At 43.6% G+C, this 20,616-nt stretch overlaps 1 protein-coding gene across 4 annotated transcripts in view; it reads right to left on the reverse strand.

Annotated features, from left to right (window-relative positions):
* The window catches only part of PTPRE (protein tyrosine phosphatase receptor type E), a 75,860-nt gene that overhangs the window by 28,821 nt on the left and 26,423 nt on the right, over positions 1 to 20,616 (reverse strand). The window contains exons 1-5 of one of the 4 annotated variants that reach the window (XM_054832333.1): positions 19,891 to 19,946; positions 10,708 to 10,817; positions 2,827 to 2,929; positions 2,490 to 2,563; positions 736 to 872 (exon numbers count right to left, since the gene is read on the reverse strand). In XM_054832333.1, the coding sequence (XP_054688308.1) occupies positions 736 to 872; positions 2,490 to 2,563; positions 2,827 to 2,929; positions 10,708 to 10,810 (417 nt within the window). In that variant the 5' untranslated portion in view covers positions 10,811 to 10,817; positions 19,891 to 19,946. Of the gene's footprint in view, positions 1 to 735; positions 873 to 2,489; positions 2,564 to 2,642; positions 2,743 to 2,826; positions 2,930 to 10,707; positions 10,818 to 18,520; positions 18,811 to 19,890; positions 19,947 to 20,616 lie in introns of those variants that run through there. The other 3 variants (XM_054832332.1, XM_054832334.1, XM_054832335.1) reach the window with 3 other exon arrangements.

Raw genomic sequence — 20,616 nt, forward strand, 5'->3', positions numbered from 1 at the left:
GAGAGCAGACTCATTGCATCCATAGAAACCGGCTCTGCAGCAGCTCGGCACAGGCTCTGGTTAAGACTCATCTATACGACCACAGGTGACTGAAGCTTGGCTTATGGGCAGAAAAAAAAAAAAAGAAAAAAAGAATCTCCTTTCTGACCAAGGTAATGCTTTAAAGAAAAACCCTTAAAGTTGAGATGCTTCATAGAAACGGATCTGCTAGGGCACAGGGCGCTGCCAATGGGGAAGTTATGGGATGATAACAAAGAGCACAAGGGCAAATTACCAAAAAAAAAGCCAGACCTCACTAGGACACTATTAAAGACCACACTGTCTCCTCCTCTAAGTGCTTCCTATAGAGGTGAAACACTCAGACTCACAAAAAACCCCTCCACCAGCACCAAGAAAACCAATGCTGAAGAGATTCATATTCAATTTTCCTCTCCTCCAGCTTTCAGGCAAACACATTCTTTAAATGTTAGCAAGTGTCAAACAGTTTATATATCACCAATTTGGCATCACCGTATCGTAAAGCAGTTCACATTCCAGATTTTGCCCAGATAAAGGGTTACCACGAATGACGGAGCATGTACAAACGGTACCAGCACACTCACACATGTGCTGAGGCTCTGAGGTACCAGCATGAGGCACCAAACGCTTTGAACAGGATTGTTAATATCTGCAGATCTTTCGATTTGCCTCTCACTTTTTGCCACAAAGCCGTCCGCTCCACATGTGAGGACTTACATTGAACTCCTCCCGGAAGAGTTTCCCTTCGTCCGCCGATCGCATCCGTATTTCCTCTTCAAGATTTTCTACTGGAATAGGGAAATACTTCTTTGGGCCCGAGGGAGATCGACTGAGCAGCATCACCCGTTGCTGTTCTGTCAGTACAAGGAAAGAACACGTTAAAGGCATGTCCAGAGCAACGGATAACAAGCTATTTCCAACTACAAATTAATTTTTACGCTGGAAGATGCCAAAACATACTTCTCACATGAGACTTCAATCGGTGAAAAAGCTGATTTAAATGAAGTAAAAAAACCCAAAACCACAGGCCAAGCAGCTGCTTTGAGAACATAATAAATTTGAGTAGAACCACTACTGGTAAAATTAATGGTTTCTGTATTTCCACCAGATTAAAATGTGACCAAGTTTTACTTAGAAAAGGAGAAGATGCCTTATGCTGTTGAAGAGCGTACCAGCCCAGAGCTGCCACAAGATTATTTCACTTGTGAAGGGGAAATAAAAATAGCAATTTATTATATATTTTAACTTGGCAGACAGCAGGAACTCTGCACCAAGACGAGCCATTGCTGCTGCTGCTCTCAGTTGCCCACCCCGGCATCAGCCCAGGGCGGCACGGGGGCTGCTGCGGGCGCCTCTCGCCACCTAGGCCTCAGCTGGCGTGGGGAAGCCAAGCCCCGGGACACCTTCCCCTGCGGCCTTCGCGGCCCCTCGGGAGCACAGCGGGGCACCTGGAAATCGCCGCGAGCATCCCCACAGGCTTCCTGTCAGGGCGGTTGGAAGAAGCGGAGGGATTAAGCCCGCCGGTTGGTGAAGACAAGTTGTATTTACAACCGAAGGCAAACAGAAAGGCAGACCACTTCCCCACATGGGGCAATTTCCACTCGCAAACGACGGCTCGCTGGCGGCTGCGCTAACCATTCATCGCCCAAGGGCACTACCCGGGGATCTCCAAACCGCGCTCACTCGCCGGGGTTCCTGCTCACAACCCCCCACAGGAAGCTGCTGGGTGTATTTAGAGGTTTGACTTTCTCCCTGACTGCCACCATGCCTGTTAACCCGCTTTTCAGTTCATACGCAGCGACGTGGAACTGGCGCAAAGATGTAATTCTTTTTATCGTTCAGTTTCTCTCTTTGTTATGACTAAAATAATTTACAAGTAAGAAACGAACGGCTCCTCCATGTTTGCTAGGTTTGAACCGAGCCGCACAGAGCAACCCACCCAAAGGGCTCCTTGCTAGCAGATGTGAACCCAGCACGTTGAAAAAGCTAGTGGAATACATTTTCAGCTCCTGAGAGCGTTCTATTTTAGTGCCGCTGGCTTACAACACTGCCCTGTCCCATCCCCTTGCTTGTTTCTCTTTAAGTTCAGGTACCAGCCCATAATTTCACAAAGAGTTAAGGAGGTTTTTTTCCTCCCCTTTTAAGAAGAAATATTGCAATTCTTTCTCTAAATACAAAGATCGCAGTGCCAGAAACCTGCTTTCAGCTGGCATCCTAATAAAACATATAGGAAGAGTATGAGAAATATTTACTAAGAAACATTTGCTGTACCCCAACTTAAAGTGAAAATTATTTAAAACCAACAACTGAAAGATTATATATATACATACTTAAATATGGACCTCTACTTTTTTTTTTTCAAAGTATTTTCTCTTTAATAACAATCCTATAACTGAAATCTTAATTAGCAACCAAGTGCGTGCGTACACAAGCAAAATTCACACTGAAAAGGAAAGCAAATCTCTCCATACCTTGTTCTTCTAAGATCCCATTTGGCATCTTTTTGTCCCCGGAGTTCACAACAGCTTTCCGATGTCTTCTGAACCTGAAATACACCCACCCCGTTAATCCCAGTAACTACACTGAAAGGCAACAAGCATTTTCCCAAACCAGTCGTTACCAACCACGTAATTCTGGAGAAACTCTTTCTGTTCATCTTCACAGCGAGAGCCACCACCGCCACGGCACCCTCCTCTACGCTGCGATGGAGGCTCCTGCCTCACCATAAGTACACGTTTCATTTCCTTGTTAGATCATATCGAAACAAGACTGAGCTAGTTCTGCATGCGGGGCTCCACACAGACCTACCTGAAAAAATAGCCGGCCAACAGAATGAAAATGATGAAGACCAGGAGCAGAATCAGCATTGAAGTCAGTAGGTCCTTGTGTAAATTGTTCTCCTCTGTAGAGTCTGTGGATGGAACACAGCGAATGTGAAACATTATCGACACAGATTGCCTAATCTGGAACAGAAACTGTGCTTGATGTATCAAAAATCTGTGGTTATATGCAATAATCTGCTTGTACTTACTAAAAGCATCACAAATTATTTACTATATGTAAAGCTGAAAATAAAAGTTCAATATTTTTAATTTCCCCCCCCCCCCCCCCCCCCCCTTTAAAAGCACAGCCAAACTACCTGCTGCCGAGAATATCAAGGACATTTTTTGGAATGACTGGTTAAGCGAAGAATTGCCTTGCAGTTAGACTAAGCTTAATGGGTACAAGCTATTAAGCTAAATTTGAAGCCCATTCCAAAGGTTTGCTGCCGTACCCTTATACGCATCAGCTGCTTCTCAGCCAGACAGAAATCGCCCAGGAATGCCACCCTTTGTGCGGATTTTATTGACTCCAGAGTCACGACGTGTGTTTTAAGCCAGTCCAGAACGCTGCGGCTGGCTGTACATGGCTGTAAAGCACAGGCTGAGCATGACAGGGGGGACAGGGCAAACTGCAGCATCTTCTATGGCTTATATTATATATAAAATATACATTATGTCATATATAAATATAAGAACAAGTAAGAATGATGTGACTTTTAACAAATACTCAGAATGAAGATTAAAAAAATATATCTAGTATAAATTGCGAGTCTCATCCCTGTTAACAGTGTTTTTATGGATGTGACTCTTTACATTTCAGTTTCATTATGCATCTGTAACTGTTTAATTCTACTGAACAATTCAATATATAACACATTAAAATCATTAAAAACACAACACGCTTTATTTAAGCAGGAAAAACTCTCAGCCAGCAGCAAGCAAAATATAGTAGTAATTCTCCTAACACCTCCTGCATTCACACTCCTTAAACTCTTTCTTTTTCCTTGCTTTTACCAAAGCCTTTTTGAAGAAATCTTGGCACAAGCCTCGACATAAAACCGTGAAAGCACAAGATTACAGTAAATATATAGGAGCACATAACACCCGCAATATTATAGAAAAAAGCTCATACGGATAAACTGACTGTCTGGAACTGATTGCCGCAAAACCATCTGAGTGTCGGTTTGTATCTTGTGAGCAGCTGGAAACTCTCTGGGTGCTCAAACAGGGTATTAGGGCACGGAAAAATTTCCTTGAGAGGCACAGGGGCACGAGGGGCATACAAGGGAAGAAGGTATCTCAAGTCAACACAATAGTAGAAAGAAAGAGAAGGCAATAAAATGCAGGAAACTTGACGTTTCGGTGGTACATAAAGATAAAAGTGACAGGCAAGACAAAATTGAAATCAGAAACCATCACTTGACAAGGTTTCAGAAAGTCACTACTGGAAGGAGCGTCTGGATGAATGTGCATCAGCCAGAAACAGCTTAACAATATCTGTGTGGGATTTAGCAATACCGCACTCATACAGAACCAAGATATGACAAATAAATAATAATAATAAAATATACACACATATATATATATATTTGCCCCTCACAGGCAAAAAGGAGCCACTTTAGCCCACTTTTAAAGTTCAGAAATTTCAGAGTGAATATGTTGGCATCTTCCAGGATTTAGGGGTTTTCTGTTAGTTCTCATCATCAGCTCAGTGTCAAGACCCATGAGACAAGGCGGGGGGGGAAACAACAAGTTTGAGTCACAAGGGAATTAACATTTCCCTCAGTTTGTTACACAATACAAAATTCCCCGTCTCTTCCTTTCAGAAGAGCTGATGTACCTCGCACCATGTTTTTGGGGTGTTTCTGGAAAATGGATTCCCGGACAAGCACAGAAAGCTTCCAATCCAACCCAGAAGAGGAGAAATTCAACCTCCTGCCAGACTACTGCTTACATTTCTTTTGCTAAGGACCGAGCAGCCTGCAACGACCGATGCGATTCTCTGCATCATGATCTCACCTCTCCTCCTACCATCTCCCAAGGAAACCCCACAAACAGTCCCTTCGTCCTTGTACCTGGGCACATCTGTTTTCGAAGCCTTGCAGTGGCACGCCAATGGCTTCACCTCTGCAGAGCCTGTGTATAAGGCACGGTGTGGTTTGAAACAATTTCATTTGTTACCTGTATTTTCTTATTTTCTTTGATATCTGCATCGGTAATTTTATAAACATAGCCCAAATATTGTAAGAGAAAGTTACAACTGGGCTTAGGCCATCGTAGACTCAGAGGCTGAAAGATCTTTGACCAACACAACTGTCTACATATTAAGTGGGATTTTAAGGGAAGACTGACAGACCTGAAATATTTTTTTAATTAGTGCTACTCCAAAAATTGACAACTGAAATATTTGAGTAAACGTACGCAGAAGAGGCAAATATCCTCTAAAGCAGATCTCCACTGCAGCCACTGCCAGGGGAAATATTCCACTGCTTCAACACAAAGAGAGCTGTGGTCCAAAACCACAGGGTTTTCTGTTCACAGCCACACAACAAAGATCATCCCGAGGGTATTTTTCAGAAATACAATGAAATAGCAACTTTCGTCTTGACGAGAGAGCAGATTATTGCTGGGAGGATGGTGGCAAACCCTCGTGCTTCCCCTGCCACCCACGGAGGCTGACTCACGGGTTCTTGCCAGCTTCGTCCTCTGTGCCACCAGCCCAGCCATCTGAACGGCTCTTTTTGGAAATGTATCACCATTTCCTTCAGGGTTATGATGTTCCCCCTTTCCGTATGTGTCAAAACCAAAACCACCCGCAAGGAAAAAAGGGAACTAACAGCAGCGTACGCACATCAGTAACTGTGCCGTGATCCTCCCTCCACACTCTCTTCCAAATTTTGGGTTTCTTCATCCCTGGATCAGATCCTTTCTGTGCGTGTAGGATCTGAACGGTAAAACGGCCCAGGAATAAAAGTGTGATTAAAGCACTTTGTTCTCCCTCCACAAAGGAAGCTAACAAGGCAAGGTGTGCAGCTTGCCCTAGATTAGCAAGTCAGATACCTGAAATGATTCCTGTGCTTGACAAAGAACAGATGAGATACTGTTTATCTATCTGAGCACAGGAGAAATCCCACAACAGGATCTATTTATTCACAGGTCTGAACTTCTTTTCAAACAACAGAGAACTTAACCCTCCACCCCTCCAAAGCTAAAACTAAACTGCTCTCACCCATTATTTGGGTTAGATTTCACATGGCGTTTTTTTCAGGGTGCATCCTTCATCTCTGCCGTCCCTTCAGCAGATACACAAATGTCCTTTAACAGTGCTCAGCCAAATCTGACCACAGAAGCTTTTTGGGCAGCGACACGTGCCTCTGTTCTGGGTCAGAACTGTTGTTTCGGCCATCCAGCCCTGCAAAGGACCCCAACCTCTTCGGACATTTACTTTACATGAAGAGCGGCTGTCACAACCTTGACACAGACTTTATCCATCACACGGCAAACACAGCGCAGGCAATCTTAAATACTGCCACATTATAAAATGTACAATTATGAATACAATTCTGGTCAAATGTTAACAGAGGTGTTTTGTCATCTGCAGGTACAAAACCCAATGCTTCCCAGCGACCACAACGTTGGTGGTTACAGAGAACTTCTCCCAGAGTAACGCATCCCCCACGTGCGGCATGCAGGAGCTCCCAGGCACCGCTCTGCTGAAGAGCTCCGTCCAGCTTGCATCAACTTCTGCAGCCAACTTGCCTGGTGGCCGTGCAAGACCTCCCATACTACTTTAGGGCAGATTTCAGACCAGATAATCTATCACATGTGAGAGTGTCAAGTACCTTCCATATTACTCCTTCACCTGTTCACGTTTCAAAGGGCAACGAAGCATCTTCAATTTTTACTGCAGTCTTGCAATGCTCCTCACCTGCCCCACAGAACAGGTAACTCATAATTCACTGAGAGCAACCACAGGGAACAGCAGAGCTCACCAAAGCACACAGCCACGGGACAGAAACCTGTTCGTGTCACACCTTGCTGGGGTACCGGGACGCTACTCACAGTGCAGATGCACGTGTGGCGCAGGCTGTCGTCATGCCACTGTCTGGATTGACGCTAAGGTGAAGATACACTCACGTGGCCTATTTTGGGTAGTCCTTAGTACTTTTTGTTGACATAGGCATTTTTGAAATGTTTGGATTAGGTGAGTAGCAGAGTATGTAAATTATTTTTTTGTTGTTGTTGTAAAAACTTCTGAGGTGCTTAACTTCTGTTCGCTGAACTCTCTATTCAGATTTAACAGTGATTGATTCATTATAATTAAGCCTCTTGCACATCAGTGTGTGCTTTCTATACACTGAAAACCTACAAGTTAACTCAATAAAAGAACTCTCCTGCTTTCTCGGTTCTCATCTAGCCACCCTGTCTCCTTGAGGTCTGGCTGAAGTTGTGCTGCGATGACTGGGCAGGAGAACTCCACCTGTGCCAACGAGGATATCGCAAGGTCCAGACTAAGCCCTCTCGAGCTATTTTTGGAAGAGAAAACCCCAACCCTGCAGTGAATCACTGTGCTTCATCATGCCTCGACTGCGGACAGGAAGCAGATACGCAGCTGATAACCAGGAGATGCGTTTGGCATATATGAAAAACAAAAGCAAATTTAAAAAAAAAAAAAAAAAAGGAAGGGCAAGGGAAAAAGACAAGTAGAGAAGACACACCAGTGACCACAACCTGTGGTGGGCAAGAAGGCAAACAGCAGCGAATGCAAGAATTGTGCCTGCGTTTGCCACCCCAGAGCTGAATGCTGCACGGCCGGACCAACCACGGCCCCGCCTGCCACCGCAATCACAGAACCATAGAATAGTTTTGCATTGGAAGGGACCTTTAAAGGTCATGTAGTCCCAACCCCAATCCAAAAACATCTATTTCTGCAGTTCTGCTTTTCAAACTAATTCTTGAAATTGAGTATTTACCAGCAAAGCTTTTAAATACTATGTAAAATAGCCACCCTCTTTCTTAACAACTCGGTTTTCTGATGATGCCTCACTTTCTATAGGAAAGAAGCACCATGAGTCTAGTGTGAAAGTCCCCCTCGCTGGGTCTGGCTGTCATATAGTAAGACTTCATTTTTTCTATACATTGCTTCAGTTATCTTCAAAGACACCCATTAACTTCTTGGAAGTTTAAACCTGCCATAAATAGAGCATCAAAAGCTGCACCGTTTGCTGCCTTTCAACCTCCCACTCATCTGATAAATTCATTACCCCTACGTGTTAATATATTGGTAGTGGAAAGGAATTGTAAAGACGGGCATGAAATCCATGAAATATTCATGGAGTAAACACTAAAGAAATGTAAACATTTGGAATAGACTTAAAAGCTTTAGTACTGCAACTCTTAGGCTGCTTTCATATTTCAGCTGCATAACAAGTAAAAATACAAGAGGAAGTAAAAGAATCCTGCTTATGATTAATACCAGATAACTGATTAATACTTGAGTAACCAGGAATTATTTGAACGCTATGGACAGTAACACACATAAATAGTCTGTCACGTATTTGATAGCACAAACTTTTATCTACTTGAAATATACATTTATTTATGCAAATCTAAATAAATAAATACTGGTTTATATTTATTTAATATAGTTGAATGACTAGATGGCAGTGCAACTTCTCCAGTAAATGGCAGTGCAATAAAACCCAGAATATTCTATTTTCATGAAAGGGAAATTTCATAGCAGCAATTTCATGGTACTTTTGCGGAAAGCAAAATGGTAACAGTGCTGAAAAATTAAGCAATACAGACCAAGTATCCATGTTTAAAATAAGAATAAATACAATATCTTAATTCAACAAATGTTGTAAAAAACAAGTCAGTTAAAATAATGGCATGCAATAAATTATAACTACTCCTTTCAGAATCAAAAGCATCTTATCTTTCTCGATCATTCATCAAATTAGCATGCAAAAGGAAGGCTGGATTTTTTTTTAGAATCCTTCAGTTCTTTCCATATTCTTTTAAATGGAGTTTTCTTGTCACTTCAATGAAAAAGTTTTTATCGTTGGATTAAAAAATACTGTATTAAGTCAATGGCTACCAAAATTATTAGATAATCCTATTATCTTGGAACTTTCTATACAGCAATACATTTTTTGCATGCACATCTATCAGACAAAACTCTTCTTCCCTTCTCACTGCAAAGTAATGAAGGCTTTGATATTTAGAAAAAACAGTTTAGTCATATTAATCACTTCTAACTTGTATCAATGAAATTACGATTTAATTAAAACACAGATGAAAAGATTACTCTTATCCATATTATCATATTTAAATTCAACACACTTTTGAATTAAACTTTGAAGATGAACAGTATCTATGGGGAAACTCCTCTTTCACTAATTTTATTAAAAATTTTGGGAAGTGATACAAATAACAAGTTACTTCCCCTTCCCAATTCCCATATTCTTACATGTTCAGATCAATTAGTAACTTGTTCTTCTACTGCTCCAGGTGCCAGACAAGAAGCAGGGCACTGACAATATTTCAGCAGGGCCATTTATCAGCAATTTTATACTCAGCTAGATTTTTGTTTATATTAGCTATTTATTTACTTATTTTGAAAGCCCTAAGAAAAACAACACCAAGATTGTCGTTGCTAATGGTAGAGCCCCTTGCTCCCCTAACCCTCCGCTTCCCCTGCGGAAGCGGATGCCTCGGATTTTGACAGAAGCAAATGCCAAACACCTAAATTAATACAACCGAGGGCCAAAACAACGTGGCCACCAGCCACGCCTGGCATTTGGTTCTTGCTTGGCTCTGCTTCCATACGGGTGCAAAGTCCACGGGCGGATTAAAAGCAAACCAACCCACCTCCCCCGAAAAACATCCTCCTATTGACTGGGTGTCAACAAGTCACGTGAAAACCTAGCAAGATTTCACCACACTGTTTATATGGAACATCAGCAGCTTTATTTCCCTTCATCCCGGTCCACGGAGCAGCTATCCCTTCGGAAATCCCCCTCTGACGTGAGCATGATGTCATGCACTGCCACCGCCTGAACAGCGAACCACTGCCTGACAAACACCACTCACCAGCACAGGGGTTTCGAAGACAGCTAGCTAGGTTTATGAAGGATAAGGACAACGTCCGACCGAAACATATCATCCCCTCGCAGAACAGAATGGTAGAATCAGTACCTTAAATAAAAAAACCCCAACAAACCCTTATTTGACTTGAACTGGCCCCTCTCCGGGACTGTAATGGGGTAGGACGTAGTTGCGGGAGGGCTTGAAGCAAGAGGAAGAAATTCCGAAAACAGAAATGAGGAGGTATAAAAGATGCTGAGGTGCACCGGTGAGTCAAAGATTGCTCTCAGGTCTTTGGAAAAGGTTTTTCTATTTTTCAGCTTACCTAATCTTATGCAGGACCCCTGCACTATTATCTATCTCCTCAAGTCTTGCCTTAGATAGCTCATATCATTAGAAAACACAGAATAAAGATTCTGGTTCTTCATGATGTTTAAATATGTTCATCCTGCTGTCTAATTGATAATTTCTTTATTTCAGATTATCTCTGTCCAGGTCCCATCCCATTGGAGATCTGCAGCGACAGCTCCTGGGGCGTGGAGAGCTTGCAGCCCAGGCAGGAGGAGACACCCTGAGCTTCTCCACCTCGCCCAAAGCTGCCCTCTGCATTTCCCACACACGGGGAAGAGAAAGCACCAGTCATATGGAGATCACATAAAGAGGTCACCGGCAAGATGAGAGGCACATTCGTGGGGTCAAAGTCCGGGAAAATCATCCAGGGACCAGAAGTCCCTTTCCACACCCGCTCCCGTACCCGTAAATTGAGTGACGTCCTTACTTGTTGTTGTTGTTGGCTTTGGCAGCTCAGTTCCATTGAGTGGTAAAGCTGCCGCAAACAGAAAACTAACACAGAGCAGCAGGAGTAAGCAGGAATGTTCCATCCTGGACCTAAAAGAAAATGAAAGCAAAAGATAAATTTTCAGATCAAGTTACTATTCCGTTTTTCCCTCACATCAGAACGAAGCTAAAGGAAAAAGCAACGTTTACTTTAGATGACAAAAATTAACATATTAATTACAAGAGGCTGCCATCTCAGCCATTAGCCAGTCTTGCCCGATTTAAAAATATTTTCTTTGACATAACGCACAAACATTACTTTCTGTGTTTCGCAAGTGGCAGAACACATCCAGATGGTGGCTCTACATCCATTGCTAAAATTACAACCACCGTAATACTGCACAACAAAGCTCCCCGATGTTGCAGCATAATATACTGAATATTACAATTACCACAGGATATTATGTAGTACTGCCAAAGAACAGACAAAAAAATCCGGGAATTTAGCAGTCATCAGAATAACCATTAAAAAGCCCTTCCTTTCAATGTAAAATGGGATAATCCACCAGACAAAATCTCTAGATAAACTCGAACGTATAAAAAAACTTCTGTAACAACTTCCACACCACCTTTTCGCCACTCTCGCGCGCGTTACTCAGAAGTGAACCTTATTCCCAGCCTCTCCCCTCTACCTAGGACTAAATTCAGAACTCAGCGTACACCTGGTACGCTTTAAAAAGAAAAAAAACCAAACCAAAACCCAGACCCAAAAATTAATTCTCTCGTGCTCTGAAGGGATGTCAGCAGCGGCAAGGCTCTCGCTGAGCACGGGCACTGCTCAGCGGAGGGCACCAGAAACTGCAGCTGCCTTGGGGAGCACACAGACCCTCAGAGGAAGGGCATCGAGTAATCTCATCTGATAGTACGGTTCATTATTTGTTTGCTTTCTGAAGGCTCTGCTAGATCGAGAGCAGCCCTTCTGCCCGCTGGAAGCACTTAAAGCGCCCTCGGTTTGCCAAGGGAACCCTTCCAGAAGGGATCGCAGGATGATTGCTATCCACTGCCCCTAGGATGCTATTCTCAATTCTGCCAAGTGTTATGAGAATATAGGAGTAAGAAAAAAATAAATATGAAAGGAAAAAGACAAAATGTATTTTTTGAGGGGGGGGGGAAAAAGCATAGAACTTTTTTTTACATGGGAACACACACTTAATAGTATTTCTTTACTCTTGCTCTCCTTACAGTTTGCAAGTTCAGCTGATCTAGCTGATTTTTTTCTCTAACACAATGAGTGAAGAAAGAATAATAAAAAGTATTATTAGCATCAAACTTTATTTTCTTAAATGTTTTTTTTTTTCCTCCAGTGCAGCCTCCTACTGACAGATTTACTCATTCAATTCCTTCTACTCCTGTTTACAACTTAAGCAGCCCAGATGTCTCACGCTAACAGGCTCAGCCAACAGCCGGGTTAACCCTGCACTAGCCATTCTTAGGATTAGACAACTAATTATATGTTATAGCTTATTGCAAAACGTATCGGCGCTACCATCGCACGCAGACCTGGTCCGACTACTACGACCCAGCTTTGTCGGCAGGAGACCCATCCTCTTACTCCAAACCACTCCAGCTTCAAGAAATCACTTTAGCCAAGCCTAACTAGATAAAACCAAAACCATTTATAGTTTTGCATGACAGTTATCATAGTAAGGGATCATATTGCTATCAACTATATGAAGTTTAATACCTAGGTTACTTGGAGTGAGTTAAATGAATATGTTTTCTCAGTCTTGTCTATCCACTGTAAGAGTTGAGTAAGATGTTAGATGTTGTAGGGAAAAAACCCAGGATGTATTTAAAAAAACCAACCAAACAAAACAACAATGCAAATTTATGACAATCACCTGCCCTAAAAAACTGCAAATCACTGTGAATTTTTCTGTTCAGCAAAACAAACACCCCGAGTGGAATTTGGTGTAACTTTGGAAGCAATCCGTATTATAAAAACCCAGTAAGGCTACATTGTGTTTAGCATCATACAGAACCTTCCAGAATTTAACAAGTTAGAATTATAAAGCAATAAATTCAGAATCGTTTGGGTTGGAACAGACCTATAAGATCACCAAGTCCAACGGTTACCCTCGCACGTCCCTACGTCCCACACCTACGCGTTAGAGCACTGCGCTGGAAGCTCAACCCACGCGGCAGCACCTCACCTAAACCGAAGGGAGGGGAAAGGAAGGAAGAGGATTTGGAGGTCTGGAATAAAGCCAGAATACAAGTGGAATCCATAGGGAAAAGGGCTGGTGCTGCCAGGAACCAGGATCCGAATGTTGCGTTTCACCGACTTTACACCCTCGGCAAAGGCTGCTTAACTCCAGCGGCCTCTCGCCGATCAGCTCCGGCAGTTACTGCTCCGCTGAGCGGTTTTGCAGCGCAGCCTTGAGTTCACCAGCTCACTGTTAAAATGCATCCAGCTCTTTAAAAAAATTAAAATAAAATAAATAAAAAAATAAAATTGAAGTTGCTGGCAGGTCTCCAAAAGACTGAAAAGCGTAAGGAACATTAAGGTTTCTCACAAAATTACTGTTATGAGGGTTTTACAGATGCAAAACCACGCCAGACATCTTGTATCTGTTCCCTTGGAAGTGATAAAGTATAACTTGAGTATACAGTCAGCGCTCCACAATTTAATCAGAAATAAACACATCTACAAAGATTATGCAAATTCTGGGATCTCATTTCTGTCCGAAGCCATGATTAAGCACTTTGCACTTCTGCTTGCCAAAGAAAGAAAGATTAAAATTTATAGCAAATTTCGGCGGCTTGCCGCAGCACGGAGGCAGGTGCAAGAGACTGAGCTTAGTACGACCGAGCACCACGTATGACTAAGTAGTAAGTACTTCTCTTCAGACTGGGGTGGATGGGCAGGCAAGTGGCAGTAACAGAAAAACACCGTAAGCTTTACTGCATATGTATATGTATGTATGTCACATGCAAGACCTTGACTATAATAATTTTTTGAAACAAAAATCCCCGCTGCCGTAGACGCAGCAGCATTTTCCATCCTCAGGAAGGTACAGTGTCGTGGTACAGTCTGCTTAAAAAAAAGAAAAAAAAAAAAAAAAGGTAAAAATAACAACAGCAACTCTCCAGAGAGAGCAGGCAGGTAGAAAAGCACTGCTGCACAAGAAAGGACAACCGGGTGCAACAAAAGAAGCTTCTTGTTGATAAAATCAGAAAGGAAAAGATCCGGGCAAAGACATACACTGTTGTTACTACACGGCGTTGCTGTAAGGCAACTGCTGCCCCGCCTGGAAAAAAAAATAGGAACTGCTTTCATAACCGTATGGGGATACAACGCATTTTCATCTTCTTATATCCTACTACCTCCAGCCTTTATTTCCTGGATATGCGTGGGTAAATGGCTCGGCACGTAAGCTTTAACTCCACAGACCAGTATTTTTTTTTGTAGTGAAGGATTCTTAGCTATTTCGGATTATCTGGAGCCTTAAAACGGTGCCAGAGATTCCCGTTACAATTGCAGTTTTAAAAGTCGGCATTGTTATAGATAAATGCTTCTATGTCCAACAGAGAACTCGATACCATGACCAAAAAAAAAAAAAAAAAAAATTCCCTGTAAAACCGCACGGCTAACCCAACCGCTTCTCGCACGGCACGAGGATGGCCCAGCTCCCCAAAACATGAGGAAACAGCATTGTTTTCAGGGATTACTGGATTAGTTCAGATGTTTAATCTCTATTTTCGCTGCAGAACTGAATCCTCATCCGACCTGATAGCTTAAGAATAAAAACTGGGGTTTATGAAAATACGTTAATAAAACCTTTGTCGTGCTGCGTGGCATTGCTACAGCTGTGTGACTTTTTTTAAGGAGCCCGATGCACAAGCTACTTCAGAGCAGGTTAAATAGATACCCATTCTCTGCATCCTCCTAAAGCAGGAATGAACCAGTAAAACATCCCGTCTAATACAGAGGATGGTGGAGAGACTGTTGGGTTTTGGTCATCCATGTCCCCCCGCCCAGGCTTTAGGATCACACCGTGCAGGTCATGACCCAGATTTTTAGTGCTAAAAAAATAATATTCTAAAGGATAAGCACCATCCATTCAGAAAATATAATTAAAACTGAGAGACATGAAAGCATTGCCACTGTAGGTTGACAAATGCGTTGGCACCTGGGGGGTTGGCCACACCAAGAGCAAGCACCTACCCCAAAAGACTGACAGCTTAAAAAAAGAAAAAAAAAAATCAAAAAGGGAAAGGGGGAAAGCCACCCTCTCTCCTTCCTCTATCTTTTCTCTTCTTTTGCTCCGCTTTTCACCCATAAACCCCCAAACAGAGTTGGTCCCACTCAAGAGTCTCAAGCCCCGCGTCTCTTCTCTCCGGCTGGCTTGCGGGGGGTTGCCCTACCTGGAGCAGGTGAGCCGGCGCAGCGGCAGCCCCCCCGGCCGGGAACCCCCCGCACCGGGGGCAGCTCTCATCTCGCATCGGGGCTGACCGCAGCTACGTTCTCTTTCCCGACGCTCTGGCATTGCCCCGGCGTCTCTACCGACCCAACTCTGCATGCAGGGCAGCGCCGAGTTATAGTTTAACTGGAATAGCTCTTGCGTGACTTCATTGCACAGTTACGTCGTAAGGCGGGGAAGAAAGCGTTACTGTAGCACTTCAAAGAAAATTATTCATTTTGAGTAGGTTTTTACAAAGTAACTAGAAAAAGTGCTGCTTTCCATTCCAAAGGAACGGGTGGAAAGCGGGAGCTTGCATGAGGATGAACTTAAGACCTGTGGCTTCAAGATAACTCAATGAACAGCCGAGGGTACCGCCGAGTCCCGGCACGCCCCCGGGACCGAAAGGCCAGGCTCTGGGCCACCGTCCCCACCAAAGCCTGTGGAGCAGCAGGACCTCAGGCTCCTGCGCTCAGCTCCGCCGGCGAGCGCGTCCCACCACTCCGTGGGGCACCAGCTGGAAACAGCTCTTCGGTGTCCCTCACCTTTGGGGTAACCATTCCGCAGCAACTTGTTATGTGGAGTTATACCTTAAACTCCAAATCAAATTCCCAGAAATTCGGTAGTTACATGTTTTGACCCGCTTTAAAATTTAGCAGCTTCAGAAAAAAATGAATATATCTGGTATCTTTCCCTTTTCCTTCTTTGAACCCCTGTAATTCTGGCTTAGAGACTTAGGATGTCCTAAAATCCAAAGGAAAAAAAGAAAAGGACTGGAGATGTTTGTTGAGATGTTGCAGCAAGAAACTCGGGCAGGGACCTCTCTGCTTGGGAAACCTTCCTCAAAATTCAGCCGCGCGGTCTGCTGCACAGCCGTTCCTCAGAGGCAAGTTAGAAAACACCCCGTGACGAAAAGTTAAATTTCATCATAAAAATGTAATTTTTTATGGGACTGTCCACAGCACACTCACTGTTGGGTTTGTTTTGTACATATAAAATACAAGGTTTGCTTCTGGCCTCTTCAGGAACAGCAAGAGCATTTAAGGGATAAATATCTAATATTTAAACTCATGTATAATTTAATATAACTGCTTACAAAATGATAGCCAACAATAACAACTCCTCATGTATTCTATACAAATACCTGCAATAAAGATCATTTAAAGGAGACGGAAATAATTAGATTAAGTAAAATACAAATTAGAATAATCACTTACACGTCAGAGATTGAGTGAGGCAGAGTACCAATTAAACTGGATAAAATTAATTTCCATTTAGAATAATCAAGCTTGATAGACTGTCTTACTTGCTTAGTCACTTGATCTCTAATTCAGGTAGAGGAATTATTACATTCGCTTTCATTTTCATGTAAGAGGTCAGCATACGCAGCACAGACTATGTGTGTGACAGAAAGTTACAGCATGTTGAAAAATGACAATTTCTGATCCGCCGGAGGCCAGTTTTTCAGGAAAGCACACTGGCAATCTGCACGGCACACGCATTCATAGACTACATACAGCTTAACAAGGATTTATAGAGAAAATACGTTATCTGCTCAAAAAAAGTTACGTTTAAAGAGACGTACCCTTAATACAGACAAAAATTACCACTTTTGCAATAGTAATTTTTAAATTCTGCTGACCTGGTCTAACTGGTCCTGTCTTTCTCAGTATCATGAGCAAGTCTCAAAACCCAGTCTACCATGGCTAACGCTAGTTCAAATCCATTTCAATTAGCGCTGCTGAGATCTCCAGCGAATATAAATCACAGGTTGTCACCGGCAGATTAAACACTGCATTAGCAGGTCTGCTCTGAAAAGGATTAAGTGACAGCGTTGACAGTGGGGTTGACACGCCGCCGTGACAAAGTGACATTCGCCACGTTAAAAATGGCGAGGAATTTTTCAATCAATCGGATTCTACAAACATACCCAGGACCAGGAGGCAGCAGCGTTGACTATGACGGTGATCTGTTCTCTTCTGTTTGCTTGGGTTTTCTGGTGCTATTGCTCACCAGGGTCAGATTCAAAGCAGTTACGAAGATACGCTGTGTGCTAAATTGTATTAGAGGATTGGTTTAGATGTGTTTAAAACCAGGAACATAATGAACTTTGACTGCAGCCTTCATTTTGGAAAACTACGCATATCCCACTCGTGTATTACGTATATGGCTTACCTGCAGCCCCATAGTTCTGGAAATGAAGAAAAAGAAAAAACAAAACCAAAAGAGAGAGATTTCTTTTCCGTGCCGTGCCGAGTGGCTCTCAATAAAGCAGTACAAAGGCTGTGAAGATTTTGGGACATCATATCTAAAACTACATAGGTCAGACTTGGCAAAGTCAGCTTTCATATCATAAAAACTAAGAATTAGGAACAGAGCACACAAAAAAAAAGAGAAGGAACTACAACTTCAGAGAGAGAGAGATGAAAATTATTTTCTAATTCAAAACTGTATTTCCATGCTTCAATAAAAAAGGTTACGATGATTAATACATTCTCTCTCTCACAGATGTACGTTTACTCTCAAACACTTTTTAAAGAACTTTTACTGGGTTTTGCAGCTGTCCGACCAGCTTTTGCAGGAACGAACAGTCTCTGCAGGTGCATTTCGGAAGTAGTCATAACCCACCTCCACTGCCTAGCACCCAGACCAACATTGATTGAAACTGAGCTAGGGTAAGCCAGTCCACACTAACCAGAGTAAATGAAATATAATTAATCAGGATGAAGCCAGCAAGCAAGGCGTAATTTATAAAACAGCCCTCTGCCTGATGATGCAGTGAGTAGCACTATTTGGAGATGCAGCATTATTTTCGGATGCTATGAGTACCGTTACGGGTGTCTGTCTGTCAAGCCCAGACTGCTATAACCAGGAGCTACAGTTCCACAGCCGAGGCACGGAGGACACTCTTTCACAACTTTCTCACCTGATGTACAGAAAAGTGTGTAAATATTCTTGAAAATTTAAACAACATTCTTGCAGTTCCTTCTGCTATTAAAAAAAAACCCCGAAACAAGAAAAAACCCACAAATATCTATGTTAACTAAAAAAGTCCCCTAATAATCTATTTTTAAAAGATTCATACCTGTTATGCCACGAACCGAGGCTTTAATTGTTAAGGAGGAAGTTAAAGTAACGCCTATCTAAAGCCAAGAGTAAAGTCCCATGATGTCAGTGTAACTAATTGAGTCATGTTTTATTTACGTGTTTACACAACTGCAAGGGGATTAATTCTAAATACAACCAATGCAGCTGTAAAGCGCTCAGTAATACAGCGGAGCAAAAAGGGCTTTCGTCGCAAGAGGTCCTCGAGGCCGTTCCCTCACCAGAGGCTGGACCATCTGTACCTACCCCGTTCCTGACACGCGAGCCCGAGGCGTGCATCCCAATCTCCAGTTCTTCAGCATCCCTCAGCTCTGTATTCCAGTCGCTGGCCTCTTCTTTTTTAAATTTATTTTCCCTGCGTGGAGTCAGCCCACCGCTCCTTCTCCCCCCCACCCGGAGAGAGGGATTACAAACTATTCCCGTTTGAGCTTCCTACGCTTGAAGACAACAGGCATCTCCCTTCAACCGTCTCTTCTGTACCCTCGTTAAGAGCAGCAACTCTTTCAGCCTCTCCAAACAGACCACTTCCATACCCCAGTAATGCGCATTACTCTCTTCTGGACTCTCTCAGTCCCAGATCCTTCCTAAAGTCCTGATGCTCTGGGCCTCATCAGCCCAAAACGCAGGGGAACGATCCGTTCGCTGTCTCATAGGTTCATATATTTTACACATCGTGACATGGGAAGGATCAGACGGGTGTTTCCCAAGTTCTCCTACGGAGGCAAACGACTTCAGCGACTGGCGCGGTGCAGCTGACGACTCCTGCTTCAGACTTTGCAACCGCTTTGCACCTGCATGCCGTCCTCTCCACAATGCTTCCCTAATTAGTCAGGATTGCTTTGAATGCCATTAGCACAATACCTCCCATGCAAGCCAAGCCATTAACAAGACACAATACATAACAACATCCAGCTACGGTGAAGGCCACACACCTGCACTCCTCAGGGTAGAGTTTTTCCAGTTAATAGCTGCTCTGAAAGCATCGGTTTCATCACATCCATCTTTTCCTAACGTGCTTCCGAGAAGGCATTGTCTCTTTGAGGCAGGGGCAAAACCCCACTAAAACTTCTACAGGTTCTGCTGAAATCCGTAAGAATGTGACACTGTCACGGGAAACAGCCTGATTTGACAGGACACGTCACTCCCTACACACCTTTCCAACAGTTTCCAAGCAGTTACTGATATTTAATAGTTTTGGTATTTTTCCTGGAAACAGAGTTAAGCTGACGAGTCTGCGAAACCTCCAGCTCCTCCTCGTCTCCTTCCCAAAGCGGCCTCACGTAACGCCCTCTGCCCGCTCACACAACATCTCCTGGCCTCCTGCAAGCTCCCAAACACAAACCTGGAGATGGCTCCAGCCTGTTCTCAGCTGAGGATTTCACACAGCCCACCTAGGTTGAAAATACCCAGCTTCATCCAAATGCGAACTGGTCCTTCCCTTGTGGCAGCCCGAGTTCCCATCCCCGTACCAGTGTCACTGCGCGGCACCGGTGCCTGGTGGCTTTGGTCGCCTCTTCCCTGCTTGTCCCCAGGCAGGGCAGGAGCCTGATGTGCTGAGCATCCTCTGCCAGGGAGGAGAGCTAAGCCACCGCTCCTCCATACGTTCTTTCACCTACCTTCGGCATTCACATAGGCAGCCCCTGAAGGACCATTTCTTTCAGCAATACTTAAGCCCAACCACTCGCAGTCATCTCGTGAAGGTACAGCTGAAAAGGAGCACGATGACATCAACTGCGCAAAACCAGAAGTCTTTTCAGAAACCAGAAAATTCACGAGAAGTTGATTCTTCTCTTTTCGGTCCCAGGAAGAGAGGCTCTCCCTTGCGTGTCAACTGCAATGCACGGTCCTGCCCCAAACACCAAACTGCAGGTCTGGGGAGAGAGCTCCTTGCTGCAGTAACAGCCTGCCCCGGCAACGCCTGGTCTGAGCCCAAATCCCACCGCACGACAGCTTCAGCCGGAGCAGAAGAGGCAGGAACAGGGAACCAGAACAGCAAATCCTGGAGCTCAATGCCACCATCGCTCCACCTGTACGTGTCCCAGTGTCACCACCCCGATGACCTCATCTCACCCGCCGTCCGTGCTCAGCGTCACACGCCAGCTGCTGCAGGTGACCCCATACACAGACGTCATTGTCCCCCAACTGCTTCCGTGCAAAGCTCAAAAACTGCTGTAGAAGTATTTCTTGAGCTAAAGGATAATACTCAAGCTAAAGAAAGAGCTGAATTCGTTGTCTGCAGTATTTAAATTGCAATATTGCTGGGGGCTCGTCAGGTAATTCTCTAACGTGAGTCTCCATTGTAAGACATTTTTACAGGAAGAACAAAGTATTTTCAGTTAATT

The sequence above is a fragment of the Grus americana genome, chromosome 7 (genome assembly GCF_028858705.1).
Source record: "Grus americana isolate bGruAme1 chromosome 7, bGruAme1.mat, whole genome shotgun sequence".
NCBI classification, from domain to species: Eukaryota; Metazoa; Chordata; class Aves; order Gruiformes; family Gruidae; genus Grus; species Grus americana.